The 21,012-nt window shown below is 41.5% G+C and overlaps 1 protein-coding gene across 2 annotated transcripts in view; it reads right to left on the bottom strand.

Moving 5' to 3' along the window:
• The window catches only part of baiap3 (BAI1 associated protein 3), a 38,655-nt gene extending 24,935 nt beyond the window's left edge, over window positions 1-13,720 (bottom strand). Inside the window, exons 1-2 of one of the 2 annotated variants that reach the window (XR_006084162.1) lie at window positions 13,454-13,720; window positions 7,274-7,426 (exon numbers count right to left, since the gene is read on the bottom strand). Coding sequence is in view for 1 of the 2 variants with exons in the window: in XM_024390267.2 (XP_024246035.2) it covers window positions 7,274-7,419 (146 nt within the window). In the remaining variant the exon portion in view is untranslated. The remainder of the gene's footprint in view (window positions 1-7,273; window positions 7,427-13,453) is intronic. The other variant, XM_024390267.2, reaches the window with a different exon arrangement.
• Window positions 13,721-21,012: the final 7,292 nt, after the last annotated feature.

Raw genomic sequence — 21,012 nt, 5'->3', positions numbered from 1 at the left:
GTTTCCTGTAATCTTTGTCCAAACATTTCAAACAACTTTCCCAATACAACTTTAGGTATTTTTAACGTAAATAATCAATCAAATTTGAGACGGGATAAACTGTGTTCAATAGCGGATAAAAACAGAGTGGAGTGAGTTTTCAGGATGTGCGCCCCAACCACAACAGTACACTAGACTCAATCCTCGTTCTGAACAGTCCTACTTCTTCATTTCTCAAAGGAAAAACATCAACCAATTTCTAAAGACTGTTGACATCCAGTGGAAGCGATAGGAACTGCAAGCAAGTGCCTTAGAAATTTAGATCCACATAGAAAACCCATTGAAAAGAGAGTGACCTCAAATGTTTTTTTTCCTGAATAGTTTGTCCTCTGGATTTCACCTGCCAAATTAGTTATGTTATACTCACAGACATAATTCAAACAGTTTTAGAAACGTCAGAGGGTTTTCTATCCAAGTCTACTAATAATATGCATATCCTAGCTTCTGGGCCTGAGTAGCAAGCAGTTTACTTTGGGCACACTTTTCATCTGGATGTGAAAATAGCACCCCCTAGCCTAGTAAGATTTTAAGGTGTCAGCATGCCTCGGTCGAACCGAACGAGTGTGCTCGCATACTCCCTTAAAAGACCTTTGCTTGAGAAACTTGAAAAAAGCGGCAATAGTACTGTTTGATCTTATTCCAACATGGAGTTATAAGCCATCAAACACACTCAGCCCCATCATGGGGTTGGATGTCACAGTATGAGGTTGGTTGTTCGCTACTAGCTCATTCCTTTTGTAACAGGAAATTAAGCTATATACGATACAGAGTATTAGAAATAGCAAAGCCTTTCTTTGAATAAACAATATTCCTAACAAAATGAAGCTTTTTATGCCGTGAGAATACCATACGACATTTTAAGTAAATGTGTGTTTGTGTATGCGTGTGTTTGCACATGCATGTGTGCGTGTGTGGGTGTGTGACAGAAATTATATTTGTGAAAGAGAGGCAATGAAGGAAGCTAAAAGCACAACAACCAAAAAAGCACAAAAGAGCTTGGGATGTATTATAATGGAGTTGATAATGACAACCAACCCCCTAACCCCCCAATGTAAATCAGACGTAGCAGCTTTGTTCTAAAATTGATTACATTGTTTTTTCCCCTGCATCAATCTATACATAATATCCCATAATGGCAAAGCAAAACAGGTTTTTAGAAATTGTTGCTAATTTATAAAAAATAAAAAATAAATGAAATATCATATTTACATAAGTATTCAGACCCTTTACTCAGTACTTTGTTCAAGCAACTTTGGCAGCAATTACAGCCTCGAGTCTTCTTGGGTATGACGCTACAAGCTTGGCACACATGTATTTCGGGAGTTTCTCCCATTCTTCTTTGCAGATCCTCTCAAGCTCAACCTCTCAAGCTCAGTTTGGATGGGAAACGTTGCTGCACAGCTATTTTCAGTTCTCTCTTCGATCTGGTCAATTCTGGGCTCTGGCTGGGCCACTCAAGGACATTCACAGATTTGTCCCGAAGCCACTCCTGTGTTGTCTTGGCTGTGTGCTTAGGGTTGTTGTCCTGTTGGAAAGTGAACCTTCTCCCAAGTCTGAGGTCCTGAGCGCTCTGGAGCAGGTTTTAATCAAGGATCTCTCTGTACTTTGCTCCGTTCATCTTTCCCTCGATCCTGACTAGCCTCCCAGACCTTGCCGCTGAAAAACATCCCCACAGCATGATGCTGCCACCACCATGCTTCACCGTAGGGATTGTGCCAGGTTTCTTCCAGACGTGATGGTTGGCATTCACGCCAAAGAGTTCAATCTTTGTTTCATCAGACCGGAGAATCTTGTTTCTCATGGTCTGAGAGTCCTTTATGTAACTTTTGGCAAACTCCAAGCGGGCTGTCATGTGCCTTTAACTGAGGAGTGGCTTCAGTCTGACCAATCTACCATAAAGGCTTGATTGGTGGAGTGCTGCAGAGGTAGTTGTCCTTCTGGAAGGTTCCCCCATCACCACAGAGGAACTCTAGAGCTCTGTCAGAGTGACCATCAGGCTCTTGGTCATCTCCCTGACCAAGGCCTTTCTCCCCCAATTGCTCAGTTTGGCCGGGCGGCCAGCTCTAGGAAGAGTCTTGATGGTTCCAAACGTCTTCCATTTAAGAACGATAGATGGAAGACCTTCAATCCTGCAACCATTTTTTGGTACCTTTCTCCAGATCTGTGCCTTGACACAATCCTGTTTACGGACCTCTACAGACAATTCCTTTGACCTCATCACTTGTTTTTTGCTCTGACATGCACTGTCAACTGTGGGACCTTATATAGACAGGTGTGTGCCTTTCCAAATCACATCCAATCAATTGAATTTACCACAGGGGGACTCCAATCAAGTTGTATAAACATCTTAAGGATGATCAATGGAAACAGGACTCACCTAAGCTCAATTTCAAGTCTCATAGCAAAGGGTCTGAATACTTATGTAAATAAGTTCAGTTTAAAAAATGTCATGAATTAGCAAAAATGTCTAAAAAACGGTTTAGCTTTGTCAATATGGGGTATTGATGAGGAACACATTGAATTTGATCAATTTTAGAATAAGGCTGTAACGTAACAAAATGTGAAAAAAAGTCAATGGGTCTGAATACTTTCCGAATGCACTGTAGGTAGATACAGTTGAAGTCGGAAGTTTACATACACCTTAACCAAATACATTTAAACTCAGTTTTTCACAATTCCTGACATTTAATCCTAGTAAAAATTCCCTGTCTTAGGTCAGTTAGGATCACCACTTTATTTTAAGAATGTGAAATATCAGAATAATAGTAGAGAGAATGATTTCATCACATTCCCAGTGGGTCAAAAGTTTACATACACTCAATTAGTATTTGTTAGCATTGCCTTTAAATTGTTTAACTTGGGTCAAACGTTTCGGGTAGCGTTCCACAATCTTCCCACAATAAGTTGGGTGAATTTTGGCCCATTCCTTCTGCCCACAACTTTTCTATAGGATTGAGGTCAGGGCTTTGTGATGGCCACTCCAATACCTTGACCTTGTTGTCCTTAAGCCATTTTGCCACAACTTTGGAAGTATGCTTGGGGTCATTGTCCATTTGGAAGACCCATTTGCGACCAAGCTTTAACTTCCTGACTAATGTCTGGAGATGTTGCTTCAATATATCCACATAATTTTCCATCCTCATAATGTACACCAGAACCTCCTGCAGCAAAGAACCCCCACAACATGATGCTGCCACCCCCGTGATTCACGGTTGGGATGGTCTTCTTCAGCTTGCAAGCATTGGCGTTTTTCCTCGAAACATAACGATGGTCATTATAGCCAAACAGTCCTATTTTTGTTTCATCAGACCAGAGGACATTTCTCGAAAAGTAAGATCTTTGTCCCCATGTGCAGTTGCAAACCTTAGTCTGGCTTTTTTATGGTGGTTTTGGAGCAGTGGATTCTTCTTGCTGAGCGACCTTTCAGGTTATGTCGATATAGGACTCGTTTTACTGTGGATATAGATACTTTTGTACCTGTTTCCTCCAGCATCTTCACAAGGTCCTTGGCTGTTGTTCTGGGATTGATTTGCGCTTTTCACACCAAAGTACGTTCATATCTAGGAGACAGAACGTGTCTCCTTCCTGAGCGGTATGACGGCTGCGTGGTCCCATGGTGTTTGTACTTGCGTACTATTGTTTGTACAGATGAACATGGTACTTTTTGGAGTTTGGAAATTGCTCCCAATGATGAACCAGCCTTGTGGAGGTCTACATTTTTCTGAGGTCTTGGCTGATTTCTATTGGTTTTCCCATGATGTCAAGCAATGAGACACTGAGTTTGAAGGTAGGCCTTGAAATACATCCACAGGTACACCTCCAATTGACTTAAATTATGTCAATTAGCCTAACAGAAACTTCTAAAGCCATGACATAATTTTTTTCAGAAATGTTCCAAGCTATTTAAAGGCACAGTCAACTTAGTGTATGTAAACTTCTGACCCACTGGTACTGTGATAGAGTGAATTATAAATGAAATAATCTGTCTGTAAACAGTTGTTGGAAAAATGACTTGTGTCATGCACAAACTAGATATCCTAACTGACTTGCCAAAACTATAGTTTGTTAACATGAAATTTGTGGAGTGGTTGAAAAACGAGTTTCAATGACTCCAACCTAAGTGTATGTAAACTTCCGACTTCAACTGTAGGTAGGTAGATAGATAGATAGTAAATGCACTGTCTATCTACCTATCTTCAAAGATGACACAAAAACAGACATAGTAGGCCTAGGCTACTAGGCATATAACACATAACAAAACAAAAGACAGGACGACATTGTCATAGCCTATAGCATTGCATACAGACATCATGTTTTCTATTGGTCGATCATTAGCCAGCTTTTGACATTCTTTTTAAATTACGTTATGGTCGACATGGCTTTGAGTTGCTGTGGTAGTTTATTCCACTCAACAGCGCCAGTATATAAAAAGGTGTTCTTCCCAGATAGACTCTTACATGTAAAAACCGAGTTAAGATGCTAGATACCACATGGCTTGACCTAGAAACATTTACAATGGAAGCACCAATATACATACGTTTTGATTTTACTTATGAAAAACACATGAATTCCTCTCACTTCAATGTTTCGTTATGCTGACACAAATTGACCAGGTGGATTCACACATCACACCCTTAAAAATATTAGATTGGGAGTAATTAACACTGTGACAACCAACTCATGATACAATCAACTCCTGAGGCAACTAACTCGTGATAAAACCAACGCCTGAAACAACCAACCTCTGAGACAACCCCCCCTGACAACCAACCTCTGAGACAACCCACCCCTGAGACAACCCACCCCTGAGACAACCCACCCCTGAGACAAACCAACCGCTGAGATAACCCGCACCTGAGACAACCCACCCCTGAGACAACCAACCTCTGAGATAACCCGCACCTGAGACAACCCACCCCTGAGACAATCCACCTCTGACACAACCCACCCCTCAGACAAACCACCCCTGAGACAAACCCACCCCTGAGACAACCCACCCCTGAGACAAACCAACCGCTGAGATAACCCACACCTGAGACAACCCACCCCTGAGACAACCAACCTCTGAGATAACCCGCACCTGAGACAACCCACCCCTGAGACAATCCACCTCTGACACAACCCACCCCTAAGACAAACCACCCCTGAGACAAACCCACCCCTGAGACAAACCCACCCCTGAGACAAACCCACCCCTGAGACAAACCCACCCCTGAGACAAACCCACCCCTGAGACAACCCACCCCTGAGACAATCAACTCCTGAGACAACCAACCCGTGATACAACCAACGCCTGAAACAACCAACCTCTGAGACAACCCACCCTTGAGACAAACCACCCCTGATATAACCCACCCCTGAGACAACCCACCCCTGAGACAACCCACCCATGAGACAACCCACCCCTGAGACAACCCACACTTGAGACAAACCCACCCCTGAGACAACCCACTCCTGAGACAACCCACTCCTGAGACAACCAACCCCAATCTCCCCTGTGTATCAATAGTGTTGTGACGCTGTAGCTCGTCAAGTCTTTTAAAGGGCCAGTGTATGATAATTCAACAGATCAAAGTAATAATTATAAAAAAATCTGCAAAGAGCATCACAGGTGTTTTTCTCCCTCACAAATAAAATAGGCGCCATCATTAACCATCTAGCTGTTCATATTTTAGGAGCAGGCTGTAACAAACAGACGTTGTTGGGTTGCTATAGAAACCTCAAGGTTCACATGCCCATTACTTTTGACTTTGACATTCAGCTGAAGAGGAATCAAAACAGAAGCCTCGCTCCAAAAGATGACTGGGAAAACAATTTATTTATTCACCTGCGCCTGTCAATTCTGCTGTGGCCAATTCATCTGCCAATATCCTTAGGATGACAGCTCATCACAACCATCCCAGTTTGGGGTTAATCAATAAAATAAATGTGTTAATAAATAACATAAGAAAATTCTGTTCACACGTATTGGATTAATTTGGGTCGTTCTTTTTCGATAAAAGTTATGAAAAGTTCTAGAGTTACATATTAAAGATAAATGATAGACCATTGAAGTATTTCTAAGTGTTATTCCCCCCAAAAGCAATGTTCCCCGTTCACTGTGTGTCTGACTGTGCATGTAGCTGTTGGTATTTTGGGATGTTTGATGTCTCCTTGGGGAAGACCAGACTGATCGAGGCATTTTAGAAACAGGTCCCATCTCTGGAGTAGAGGAGAGGGACACATTAAACATATTGGGTTTGTCCAGAATATTTATAGTCCCCAGCACCAGACTAGGCCTTCTTCTCAGAGACAGAGGAACCTTTCCTTCATCCAGTATGAATGTTCCTGTGTTTGTAGCTGTATCTGTCAGACTGACTTTCTCCCTGGCTAACCATCAATGCCACTCTCTCCACTCAAGCCATACCAGAGACTGACTGCCTTTTCAAACTGCCTATAAGGCTGACTGGAGACAGCTTTCGCTTTCCATTTTTTATAATTAGTTTCTTTGGAAGCGCTTTGAGATTCCATTTTGAAATAAAAAGTGCTAGATTATTATTATTACCTGAGTGAGTGAGTGAGTGAGTGAGTGAGTGAGTGAGTGAGTGAGTGAAACATATCCATGTGAGTAAACATATCCATGTTTACATAACTGCTGTTACTTCTGTGTGCCACTGAGCCTCACCCATGAGGTAGCTGGTCAGGGCAGTGTGTGAGCCTCACCCATGAGGTAGCTGGTCAGGGCAGTGTGTGAGCCTCACCCGTGAGGTAGCTGGTCAGGGCAGTGTGTGAGCCTCACCCATGAGGTAGCTGGTCAGGGCAGTGTGTGAGCCTCACCCATGAGGTAGCTGGTCAGGGCAGTGTGTGAGCCTCACCCGTGAGGTAGCTGGTCAGGGCAGTGTGTGAGCCTCACCCATGAGGTAGCTGGTCAGGGCAGTGTGTGAGCCTCACCCGTGAGGTAGCTGGTCAGGGTAGTGTGTGAGACTCACCTGTGAGGTAGCTGGTCAGGGCAGTGTGTGAGACTCACCTGTGAGGTAGTTGGTCAGGGCAGTGTGTGAGACTCACCCGTGAGGTAGTTGGTCAGGGCAGTGTGTGAGACTCACCCGTGAGGTAGTTGGTCAGGGCAGTGTGTGAGACTCACCCGTGAGGTAGTTGGTCAGGGCAGTGTGTGAGACTCACCCGTGAGGTAGTTGGTCAGGGCAGTGTGTGAGACTCACCCGTGAGGTAGTTGGTCAGGGCAGTGTGTGAGACTCACCCGTGAGGTAACTGGTCAGGGAAGTGTGTGACAGGGATGCTGCTGGCTGCTGAGGTTGCTGGCTCCCTCCTCCCCCTCAGAGACTGGCTCCTCTGAACCTGCCTCAGAACACTGCTCTTCAGGTCCAGCAACGTCGTCATGCTCATTCACTACCTGGGGTCACAAGGAGAATAATTCACATGAACATGAGCCTAAAACAAGTGTCAGGTTGTACAACAATGTTTAGTAAATGTCTGAAAATCCTTGTAATTGTTTATCCCAGTGTTTATTTGAACTATAGTTGGATATACAGTATCTAACACAGATGTGATATATCCACTTGAGGAGCTTCCCTTTGGCTACATAAACACAGGGTTAATCACAGTAATCACACCCTCTTAACTCAATTATACTCAACCCATGGCAGAAGGTACGTGCTATTTCTGTCCAAGGCTGACTGATATCGTATGCTGGTTGATTTCATCATAGACTTGCTGGTTGACCACTGTTGTGACAAACCTACCTGCAATAACTCTCATTAAAGCAATGCTCTCTCAAATCCTCCTCCACCGACCCCCATCTACTGTAGCAGAGAGAAGTGTTGCTAAGATAGAAGTATCATCATCACAGACGCCTAATTCATCGCTGACTTTGTTCTTAAGGGTTCTAGTTAAACTGTGATACGATGTGAGACTTCTAAAGAACAAGTCCAATGTTAGGTTCCACCTCAGTGAGTATGAGTCACTCTCCAGCCTCTGACCAGCTTGTATGGTGGCTGACACCAGTAGACGCAGCAACAGTACAATGCAGAGGTAGAGAAAAAACTAAAAGGCACTAAAAGACAAGAAATTACATGTATACAAGAGAGAGGGTTTGATTGATGGCAAAGTTTTTACAGGGGACAGATATACATTCTTTTCATCAGCTGACAGCAAATGTTTTTCTTTTGTCACATCTCTGAGGGAAGAGGAAGAGAGACAGACTGGCAGCTCTGTGTTCTGCTTTTTCTCAAACAGTGAAAGTGACACATTAAATAACACAGCTAGCTAGACAATATATTTGTAATAGGAATTAACTCAATGTAACTGTTCGAGACAGATAGTGCGCTTGCCTCGCACCTTTAGTTAGAATGTGAACAGTATCATAGATGTAGGTATTCATATGTCTATAACGCCTCCATTGAGGAAGGTTCTGGATTGCAGTGCCCCTTGGATATGGGTCAAAAGAGTTACTGCCTATGAATGAAGTGGGTTTGAATCTCATGCCACTATTTCCTATACAGTGACACCATAGTTAAACCCACATGATAAGAAGTACTGTTTTCATTTCACACTTTCATTTCTCAGGAGAGGCTTTTGTGAGAGAGATTTGTTCATATATTGGTCATCTGTGTGCACCGTTTCATGTTTCCCCAAGGTCATTAGACACCTGATGCTGTTTTAACAGAGCAAACTACAAACACCAGCTACCTGCTTGTGTCTCAGACCCAATACCTGTCTGTTAGGTATACACTTGCAGCTCTGACTGGTGATAGTTAGCAAAGCATCACAGTCAGGGAGAAGCCTTCTCCCAGGTGAGCAGCTCATTTCAATTAGACGTGGCTGGCCTCCCAACTGGATGTCACTCTGTCTCAGTCATCAAGTCCCAGTGACAAAAAACGAGTCAACGTGCCAAGGAAACACTCACAGCCAAGTGAATGTCACTCACTCTCACTCTCACACTCACACTCTCACTCTCACACATCACAGGTGCCCGAACCTTAACAGAGACTGACGGCGATGCTCAACACTGTATTTCTCCTGTGAGAAGCCAGCGAGCCCCGGCAGCAAAAGGCTCCTTGCTGTTAGGGGATGGAGGGGTCTCTATGGTAACGGTGGAGGGAGAGAAAAGGGTTGGTAAATCCAGGTAGACAGAATTCTACCGAGGCAGGCTGCATTAATAATCACTTGATGTTATTATATCAGTCTTCCCCTGGCCAGGCTAACTTATCACACCATAGCACCAATGAGGCAAAAGTTGGTCCTGATCACACCTGGATTCTCATCTCCTCAGCTTCGTATTCAATGAGGCTAAAGGACTGCAAATACCCCATCATCAGACTCCCAGGGAGCCAGTATGACACAGTTATTTCCAATGCCAATTGTGATGAAGATAAAAATGGATTTTAGACTCATATCTATAAAAAAAATCTCCCATTCTGTCGCTGGGGACTCATCCTGCCGCTGATGTCATTATCATCCTTATAGATTGGTTAACCTACTGGTTAAATGACATCAGCTAGCCTAGACTGCTGCTGTAAAGTGTATCCATCAGTGGGACCCTGGAGTCTCACAGCAAGCTTTCTTTGTCTCATTTCTTCAGGATTGAGTGAACAGATTCTGCCATGATATCATATTCAAAATAGAGGGCAGGAATTTTTAGAAAATGTCATTTGAATGCCGTTGTTATCAATTAGTCCACAAGTGTCATCTATTTAGCCATGTTTGGTGGAGGTCCTGCCAGTCCCTCAGAATATAGATTGTTTAAATGATCTTCTTTGGTCCTGTGGGAAATCTACTTGATTATGTGCATGGACTGTACTGTATATGGCCTACTGTGTGTGTGTGTGTGTGTGTGTGTGTGTGTGTGTGTGTGTGTGTGTGTGTGTGTGTTTTCTTCTCTAATCCAATTGTATTTTCCACAGTTGTAACTGCTCAATATTATTGTGGTTTTGGGACATACACTGAAAATTATAATTAAATAATAAAGATATCCACATGTTGACCTTCAGCTTTGTCATAATGTAATTACATTAAAAGACACACAAAAAACAACATCATTATGGAACAAACCCAACTAACAACTATCTATTTGATTAATGAATCCTTTGTGCATGGACCAAACAAGTGGTCACTCAGGCCCCCAGACTGAAACCTGTGTGAATGGCTCATCACAGATAATCAGGGGGGGAAAGGAACTTATTGATTTAACAAGGGCTCACTTATGTCCAACACAAACATAACAGCCATACTAGAGTCCTGGACATTGTGACATGACAGACAGAAGGTGTTGGGCTGGGAGCTCCACATCTTGTTGAACATGGAGAGAAAATTCCTCACATGGAATGGGGAGACATAGCTACAGTATCATTGGGATCTGTGTGCATGTCTAGATAGATAAGGGCTCTGATCCCCTCCAGGCTTTGGCAGAACCACCGGATGACAATCAGAGGTTCCACGGTAGCAGCTTATTCTCAGCAGCCCCTGTACAGCCAATGAGCCAATCTGTTAGGGTGATCAGCGGGCGCTCAATTCAGAATTGACATAAGACTGACACTTTGCATCTGAGATCGATAGGCAGTGAATATTCGTCAGTGTTGGTGGGAAAGAGTCTGGGAGCTGTTTTACAGCATGGGTAAAGTCTTTCTGTGCTAGTTAGGCTATACAAAGCTACTACCTGGCAATAGAGCAGAAACTACTTAGAGAGCCACATGAAAAAGGGCATACTGCAGGGAGCAACAATTCTCTATTCAATGAGAATTTACTTTTAGGACTATTCTCTGAATACACTGGGTACATGCAATGCATTACATGATATGCAAAACAATACAGACTGGTTATGTTATGTAGATAATGAAGGTCTCCTCTTTATGCTACTCAACTCAACTCTCAATACAAACACAAACACAACCTCAAACACAACACAATATCAACCATGGTGACTATGACAGGATATTCATTATTAAATGAAAGGTTGCATGATGGTGAAGGTAAATGCTTATGAGCTCGATCCTTTACAAAAACCATGATCCTGAGTGACGTGACGAATGATTCACAGCGTGTTCGTCTCTCTTTAGAAAAAAGGACTGGGGGAACCCTTCAACCAACATAATACGGGCCTGGATCCTTAGACTCATAGTCATACGTAGGCCTACTATAAGGGCCAAACTGACATACGGACACATCGAAATGATGTTACCCTCTCACTCAACCTTTTCACAAGTTGCTCTTTGGATGTTTAAGGAGAGAGAGAGAGAGAGAGAGAGGGGTGCGGGGAATAGACAGGGTTAGCCAGTGTTTTTTATAGCACCAGTAGTGCTGAGAGTGTGACTCATAGGGCTAGGCTCTAGAATCAAGTAGTCTCTAACCTGCAACAGAAGGCTTTCTCAAAGCTCTGAGGGAAGAAACTGTACCACACAGACAGATTTAAACTGTCAATCAATAAGAGAATGGATTTTTTTATAGCCATAGATGCAACCATAGATGTGGGAACAACCATTCAAGTGACTGTTGTGTTTAGAATGATGTCTCCGCGACAGTGATTTCTAATCAACCGTGTTTTTCATATCACAAACTGAAGTGACCGTTACAGAACCAAGCAATCAAACAATCACATGTCACAATACATTAGGCATAACCCAAAAATAACAGCACTATCAAACTGTGTGCTAATGTTACTCTCAATACAGCACTGTAAATGCAGTGTGCAGACATAACATGACTATTCTGTAATTGTTCTCTTTGTATAAGATTGAGAGACCTATTTTCGCAAGAGAACTCAAGGGGGACATCTAAGAATTATGTGAAACAAAATGGTAAAAGAAAATCGGATTCAGCATTTTCTGTCTTTTGGGACTTTACGATACGTGTCCAGAGGCACATTTTGTTAAATTATTTTGATTAGTGTAATATGATGCAGGATTAATTACAGGCTATGAGGCTACTCATGTAGAAGAGGCAAAATTCAGTGGAGGAAATCATATTTTCTTCACTGAATGCATCCACTGGGTACATGATGATGAAATGCAATTAATTGTTAAAACTCTAAGTGATTACTTTCTAGGTGCAGTGGAAATATAACAACACCTGTTTGAGTTATCTGTCTCCTTAAGATACTTAACGAGCTCCTTCTAAGTGAACACTTAGGACCCCCGCTTGTTTTTGTTTACCTCTAAAGAGCTTTGTTAAAAAAGGAAATCATATTCCTGCAATCTGCATAACAGTCATTCACCTCTCTGGTACATGCAAATCGTCTGAGTGCAGAGCGTATTGCCACAAAGACCAGGCTGATTATGCATCAACCCTCTTCATTGAAATTCACAAATGAGGGCCAATATCGCACAATTATTGGAGAGAGAGCGTCGGTACTTTCAGAAGTATTGTTAAAAGTTAAAAGGGAGGTTACCAGGAGTGATTGCTATAATGAACACACCAACCATCCCTACATCAGGTTAGTCAGTTTCCAAGACAACTGCATGATATATACACAAGAAAGGTTCCCTTGGCAAATACATCCCTCATGCAGAAAACTATGCTTCATGACAATTTTGCAGGACTGGATGATTGGGGAAAAGTATGCTCTACAAAGGATGCGTGTAACTATGCAGTTATTATTAATTCACACATCTAGCCTTTAAGTGAAAATAATAATTTATAGATATACTTGAGTATTTAAAAAAAGGTGTGTGCATCTCTGCCTGTCTGTTTCTTAAATGATTTATACATACCAAATAAGAGTTTCAGTTCAGCAAGGTTGGGTTGCCTTGACCCATGCAGGGAACAGGTTGTAGCTTTTCAAAACGTATTATTGACATGAACAACTAAGATGGAACAACAGGATGAAATCCTTTAAAAGATCACATGCAGAGTGCATGTTAGAGAACACAATATCCTCTGAAAGATAGTCGGCTAATTATAGCCTACAACTAAATGACTGAATAATATATTTGTGCGTACCATTAGACAACATCTTGTTGAGGAAATGAAATCACCCGTTCGTACTTTTTTTCTGGTCAATAATCAACCAACATATCAACCAAAAGCATCATGATTAACTAGGATTTCATTTTAAAACCAAAATTAATATTATAGGATTCTGAGGGGATGGATAAACAACTTTTTCTTAGAGTAATAAATTTAAAGGGGGACTAGCACATAAGTGTCAACAAAACGACATTAATACACATAAGCTTTACCATGGAATAAAATATGTATCTGTCAACTTATTCAAATATTCGTTGATTATGCACGCAAATGGTTACAATTCAAATCAACAGGTATGAAAACAATGAAATGCCCCCTCCAAAATGTTCACATATTGAAACAGCACACAATCAATAATGCAAAGTGCTCTTTTCATCTTTAAAACAGACATGGAATAGAGATGGTATACGTGCAACTAAATAAAGTTGAAATGCTGTTGATAAAGAAAAATAATGCTCACCTGTAGCTTTCTCATTCACAGTTGCGATGTGCGTATGTTTTTGCTTGCGTCTCTGAGTTCCTGTTTTAGCACAACAAAATCGACGGAAAATACGTGTTTGTCTCTTTAAGATAGGAGATAGTCATCGGCCGCAATAAACGTTAATTAATTTTATTTGTTCACAGACAAACGCTCTCGTTTTTCCCGGAGATGTTTTCTTCTTCACTCATGCTGTACCGGTGGTCTCCATATATAGTCACAGGAAGTCAAGGCACACTTTCCCCGCCTCGGGCTGTTGCGGAGGGATGTAAGAAATACGCTCTGTGAAGAAGAGGGTAGAACCACCTGTCACATTTAGCTAGCTCTACCTGTGTCTTCTGTCATAATCATTTGCTATAGCTTCAAAATTATACAATAATAAAGGATATTTGTGTTCAGCCAAAGACACCAACATTAACATAACAGGTTATTGTTTATTTGGTACAGGGAACAGTCGATGGAATATGTACCTGAAGTCAAATATTATCAAGTCAACCTGTAAACGGGCCAAATTTGGCCTCCAAGTGGTTTTATTATTAAACATAAAAGACTGTAAAACATCATGAAATCAACTCCAAGTGATTTAAATTTTGGAAATCTGTTCCCAGGTATTCCCAAGCATAATAGAGAGACACATGTAACTGCCCACAAATGTAAGCACGGTTTGAAATGATTGTTTTAGTCAAATAGTGTATTTGTTTGGGCTACTTGGGGTCAAATTGCAGTCTACAAATGATTTATAATTATGTTCCTTCCCCTCGGCCATCAGCTCAAGAAAAAAAACTGACCCCCGACTGAATATAGTTGATGATCCCTTCTGTGAATGATGGAAATTCTAAATAATAGGCTATAACATGATAACAGGTAATGAGGTGGAACTGTCTGCCTCCCAATCAGATCCAAAATATACACATTCTTGTAAAAGCTTACAAAACTCATTAAATAAATGTGTACCTCAACTGAGTGAAGATGCCAAATAGACATTTATGGTATTTGTATTAAGGTCCAACATGGTGATTAACTTACAGGCTTGACATTTCTCAAGATCACTCCTTGTACTGAGGCTACTGAGAAGAGGTGAGATCCTACAGAGTTATACTGAAGACATTCATTAAAAACATTGGGAGATATAAAATTGACTGTGAGTTTGTTCCCTCATAACCGATCAGAAAAAAACTGGGGGAAAAAGTGTTGCGAAATGTATCACACAAATAGCATGACACAAGGTAGGCTCAGAGATGTGCATACTATCTGTGGAATAAAAATATATCTTTCAGGTAGGCCAGACAATCTGACCTTAATGGCAATAATCTCCACCCGGCACAGCCAAAAGAGGACTGGCCACCCCTCAGAGCCTGGTTCCTCTCTAGGTTTCCTTCTTAGGATCCTGCCTTTCTAGGGAGTTTTTCCTAGCCACTCTGCTTCTACATCTGCATTGCTTGCTGTTTGGGGTTTTAGGCTGGGTTTCTGTATAAGCACTTTGTGACATCTGCTGATGTAAAAAAGGGCTTTGTAAATAAATGTGATTGATTGATTGACAACAATTGTGTGGTGTGAAAGGAGAGCCAAGATTCAGACGCAGGATTGAAACAACTCCTAGGTCTCTCAAAAACATGTTTCAAACTGTCTATCGATTGGTTCAATAGTTCAATTTACACATCCTAGCATACACCCTTGGGAATGAACCCGGTCATGAGGGTCAAGCTGAAGACAATCTAGAATAACTTTGAATGGCTGTCACTCAGGGGATCAGAGGTTCCGCCACCCAATGGGATGTAATATTGAGTGACATGGAAATGTACTCAATTCAATCTTTCCTCACTCCATTACATTTTACATTTATCCAGAGCATACATTTTCATTTTTTCCCCATACGGGTCCCCATGGGAATCGAACCCACAACCATCGCTGCAGGAAGACAACTGAGCCACACGGGATCCAATGCCAGGCATTGCTCTGTATGAGCTATTAAATCAGAATGTCTGTGTACTTTGAATTTGTGTGAACTCTGAATCTCCTATACCCAATGCTTAATTGGCCTGCACAGCAGAAAAGGCTTCCTGCTTGGGGGATGTTTTTCCCCCAACTCAGTTTAGCATAGCCAATATCCACAAGCTGTTAGCTACTTGGCTAATTAATAAAAGGAAAATACCATGTAAAGCGCATCATACTGTGACACTTTCTGTATTTTGAAAGTCAGTGGTGGAAGAAGTACTCAATTGTCATACTTGAGTAAAAGTAAAGATACCTTAATAGAAAGTGGGTTAGGGTTAGACTCACATAAAAGTGAAAGTCACCCAGTAAAATAGTACTTGAGTAAAAGTCTATAACTATCTGGTTTTAAATGTACTTAAGTACAGTGATGGGGAAAGTACACAATTGTCATACTTCAGTAAAAGTAAATGCTATACATCAAATTCCTTATATTAAGCAAACCAGACTGCACACATTTTTATTTACAGACAGACATGGGCACACTCCAACACTCATACATAATTTACAAACACAGTATTTGTGTTTAGTGAGTCTGCCAGATCAGAGGCAGTACGGATGACAACGCGTTATATTAATAGGTGCATGAATTGGACCATAATGCTGTCCTGCCTGAGCATTTGCAATGTAACTTCTGGGTGTCAGGGACAATGTATGGGAGTAAGTACATATTTTCTTTAGGAATGTTGTCAAAAATATAAATAGTAAAGTACAGATACCCCAAAAAACTACTTAGGTAGTACATTCATGTATTTTTACTTAAGTACTTTACACCACTTTTTAAATTTATTTTACCTTTATTTAACCAGGCAAGTCAGTTAAGAACAAATTCTTATTTTCAATGACAGCCTAGGAACAGTGGGTTAACTGCCTGTTCAGGGGCAGAACAACAGATTAGTACCTTGTAGGCTCGGGGGTTTGAACTTGCAACCTTCCGGTTCCTAGTCCAACCCTCTAACCACTAGGCTACCCTGCCACCCTGAAAGTTCTATATCTTAAAAGCTCAATTGCTGTAAAGCAAAACATTTTGGGACTGTATCAACAATGGACTAACCTGGAGCGCTGGAATTATCTTCAGATTTCTTGGTTAGGTAGAATATCCCTTCTGAAAATTAATGTTTTACCTAGACTACTTAACCCAATCCAAATGATCCCTGTCTTATTTTCCAATAAAGTAATACAATGTTAAAATGGCTGGTTAAATTCCTTTATATGGAATAAACGCAAGCCTAGACAGCTGCCAGGTTCTATAGGGGTCTTAGATCTGCCCAATATGAGGTTTTATAAGTGGTGTGCCCACTTAAGGCATATTACTGATTGGATAACAAATGATGACTCCTCTATTTGGTTAGATATTGTGACTTCTTTTTCAAAATACCCCTTGCAGGATCTTTTATTTTTCAGAAGCTTTAAATCTATAGCTGCAATAATCCCATTACACTTAATACACTCAAAGCATGGAGATCAGTTCAACGTTTTGAGGGAAGGCCCAAACTAACCTCTGCTCTTACCCCGATTCTTAACAACCACGATTTTGTAACAGGATTGCTGGATGTTGGTTTTAACCTTTGGCTTAATAAGGGCATAGGCAGACTAAATGATGTATTAGCTGACAGGATTCTAATGTCATTGGAGCAGATGGTTGAGAAATATCAGCTACCAAAGCAGGACTATTTCCGCTTTCTACAAATCAGACATATTTTGAAGAGCACCATCTTAGTTGGCAACCCTGATATGTCTGTCTTTGAAAGAATGCATTTTTTCCTCACAAAGGAAATGTCTGTAAGTTCATTTTATGATGCTTTAAGGCACCTTGCTACTGTAGACACACAAGGGGTCAAGCCAGTGTGGGAGAATGAACTGTCTGTTACTATTCGACGAGAAGATGTGGGAGGACATTTGGAGATATGCACGGTCCTTTTCCAAATTACAAAGGTACTGTTCTAATGTCCTTCAAGAAATTGAACAAATTCTTGGGCTTGACCTAGAATTGGACTTGGTATCTTTGCTGTTAGGTCTCCCTAGTAGGCATGTTACCTCTATGGGTAAGAGGAGGTTGTAAAACATCCTTACCTTCGCAGAGAGGAAAAACATCCTCTTACAGTGGACTGCTGACAAGGTCCCATCTTTTAAAGGTTGGCATAAGATACTTTTTCAATGGGTTCCGTTGGAATATTTGACATGTACATCACATTCTAAAACAGATCAGTTGTACAAAGTGTGGGAACCTTACCTGAATTACCAATAACCTGATTTATCAGCTATCATTGCTGCAAGGATTCTCTTAGAATGGTTGTTTACTTGTCTCATGATTATACTGTACATTCCATCTATTGGGGCTAATTCCTTTATTAAACCGAGCTTTAGTGTTCAATTTCCATCTGTTTGTTCGTTTTTTTAATTCTTATTTTATCTTTCTATTTTATCTCTTAATATGGAAGAAAACGTACAATAAATGAAACAAATACCAAAAGATAGTTTTTGAGTGGTATTTTGGCTCTAACCTAATATGGGAAGGGCTGCTACTAAACCAGACTTTGGCTCAGAAAAGACCATAGCTGGCTTCCTCCTTGTGAACCTATAATGCACTTGAAGGATGGCCACCAATACTGCCAGCATGACTTTTAGGGTTCCATGTTATTTGATGGTGGGCCGTATGGTGTACTGTTGTGAATAGGCTGCAGGATATCAAATCCCATAACAGGTTGATACATGCTACACCCATCTAAGAACAGGCTCTCTCTTTCCTAACGTTTGACAGGTTTTCAGATCAGAAGCCTTTTCCCTCTGGATTGTGGAGGCTATTTTGCCTGCTTACTCAAATGCTGTCCAAGAGTCCCCGCAGGGGTTCTGAGTCACAGCATGGGTGTTACCACCTCCTGGGCACTGCTCAGAGGTGATCTGTTGAGGATATCTGTGCTGCAACCGTCTGGGCATCCATGCACACATTGTGGGATTTTGTAATTGGATTATTACAGACTTTAACTAGTGTACGGGGCCCCAAACATCTGTAAGGTCTCTCCTGTGCCTTGAGAGTGAGTATGCCACATTATTCAGTGTGATTATAGATCATCTTCAGCCTGAGTTAAATGTATTACATGTTATTCCCCTCAGCCAGGAAACCAAGGTTTTCATATTGTAATCAGACTTTTTGCAATAGGCCAACAATTAGTCTTTTAGAGAAGTGATAAACTACATGAGAATATTGTCAGCAAGGAAAATGTGTTTTTCTTTCACACACAACAACACGATGGCAACTTCAGAGGATCTCCTTCCTAGTTTCCATGAACCCGCATGGAGCAAGTGAAAGGCACCATCACCAACAACCCTTAGCTTCCCTGTCAGATAATACACATCGCTCTCTTCCTCTCTCTCGTTCTCTTTTGCACACACATATTAATTACCCGGCTGCTGGGGTGAGTTGCCTCTCCACGTGCAGCAATTATTCCACACACAGTGAAGAAAAAGCTCCAGTCAGGCACCATTTCATGGCACAGGGAAGGACACTTCCCAAATAGAACCACTTAGCGCCAGCGGAAAAGCCAAGGCGCAACAGAATCTTGTGATTTGGCTGTTCACATCCATTGATCTGCTGAAGGAAAGGCAATTCAAGAGCACTTGTTATGCTCTTTTGAGTTTTAATTTACTTTTATGTTATGTGGAAGGAATTATACTGAACAACAATATAAACGCAGCAGTTATGTGGATAGAATTATACTGAACAACAATATAAACGCAGCATGTAAAGTGTTGGTCCCATGTTTCATGAGCTGAAATAAAACATTCCAGAAATGTTCCATACCCACAAAAAGCTTATTTCTCTCAAATCTTTTTCACAAATTTGTTTACATCCCTGTTAGTGAGCATTTCTCCTTTGCCAAGATAATCCATCCACCTGACAGGTCTAGCATTTCAAGAAGCTGATTAAACAGCATGATCATTACACAGGTGCAGCTTGTGCTGGGTACAATAAAAGGCCACTCTAAAATGTGCAGTTTTGAAACACAACACTATGCCACAGATAACTCCAATTTTGAGGGAGAGTGCAACTGGCATGCTAACTGTAGTAATGTCCACCAGAGCTGTCGGCAGATAATTACATCTTAATTTCTCTACCATAAGCCGGCTCCAACATCGCTTTAGAGAATTTGGCAGTGCATGCAACCCGGCCTCACAACCACAGACCACGTGTAACCACGCTAGCCCAGGACCTCCACATCTTGCTTCTTCACCTGTGCGATTGTCTGAGACCAGCCACTCAGACAGCTGAAGAAACTGAGGAATATTTCCGTCTGTAATAAAGACGTTTCGTGGTGAAAAATGCATTCTGATTGGCTGGGCCTGGCTCCCCAGTGGGTGGGCTGGCTCCCAGGTGGGTGGGCCTATGCCCTCCCAGGCCCACCCATGGCTGCACCCCTGCCCAGTCATGTGAAATCTATAGATTAGGGCCTTATGAATTTATTTGAATTGACTGATTTCGTTATATGAACTGTAACTCAGTAAAATCTTTGAAAATGTAGCATGTTGCAATTATATTTTGCTCAGTATAGTTGTTATCACTCAGGAGTCATGTAAAGAGTTTGCCATGCCTATAGCGAAAGGAGAGAGAAAAAAACAGTGGGGTAGACTGTGGGCAGACAATGGCATTAACAGATGAGTTGGTTATGTTAATATTTCCCCTTTAATAATGAAAATGAATGACTTGCCCCAGTCACTGACAATTAGAGACTCGGGGTTCAGCAATGGTTAGACTGTGATGGGACTGTTTCCCATGTAAAGAGCCCCTCTAAACTTATTTTTTTTGTCTGCTGCTAGGTGCCTTTCTTCCTAAGGACCTCTCAATAGCACCCTTTTTTCTAAAGAGTGTACTATGTAAAACCTAAAGGGGTTCTTCAGCTGTCCCCATAGGATAACTCTTTGAAGAACCCTTTTGGGTTCCATATAAAACCCTTTCCACAGAGGATTCACATGGAACCCAAAAAGGGTTCTCCTATGGGAACAGCCAAATAACCATTTTGGAAGTTTTTTTCTAGGAGTGTGACTATATCAGAATACATTTTAATGGCTTGTCACAGCACTTGGCCTCCAGGGTTTCAGAGTCAGAAATTAGAAATGAAAGCACAGCATTGAAAGAGGATGCAACAGTCCAGTCAACGGGTCCTCTTAGGCCTTTGAAGTTGCAGCTAGATGGAGCACCTGTACTCCCTCCTCCACCTACTCGTCAAGGACAGGTTGCGACTCTCTTCCATTTGCTGATGAACCTAGTATAGGATTCCCTCTCCTGCGTGTCCCACATCCCAGTTAAAAGGTTTTGAAAAGTAAGATTTCTCCAAATCAAATCAAATCAAATCCACAGCGAATAAGCATGTTTGAATGAATATGCAATTCATTTATTCCATGGTTTATTTTCCATCATGTCAGCTATCCTAACTCTAAATCTGCAGAAGGGAATAAAGGATTGTCCATGTTTTGTGCTTAGTGATAAGACACAGGGTGACCCTCTGGCAGCTCCGTTTCCATGGCCACATCATTAGTGCACCGCCCCAGCT

The sequence above is a fragment of the Oncorhynchus tshawytscha genome, linkage group LG09 (assembly GCF_018296145.1).
Source record: "Oncorhynchus tshawytscha isolate Ot180627B linkage group LG09, Otsh_v2.0, whole genome shotgun sequence".
Lineage (NCBI taxonomy): Eukaryota > Metazoa > Chordata > Actinopteri > Salmoniformes > Salmonidae > Oncorhynchus > Oncorhynchus tshawytscha.
This window is presented reverse-complemented; position numbering and strand designations above follow the sequence as displayed.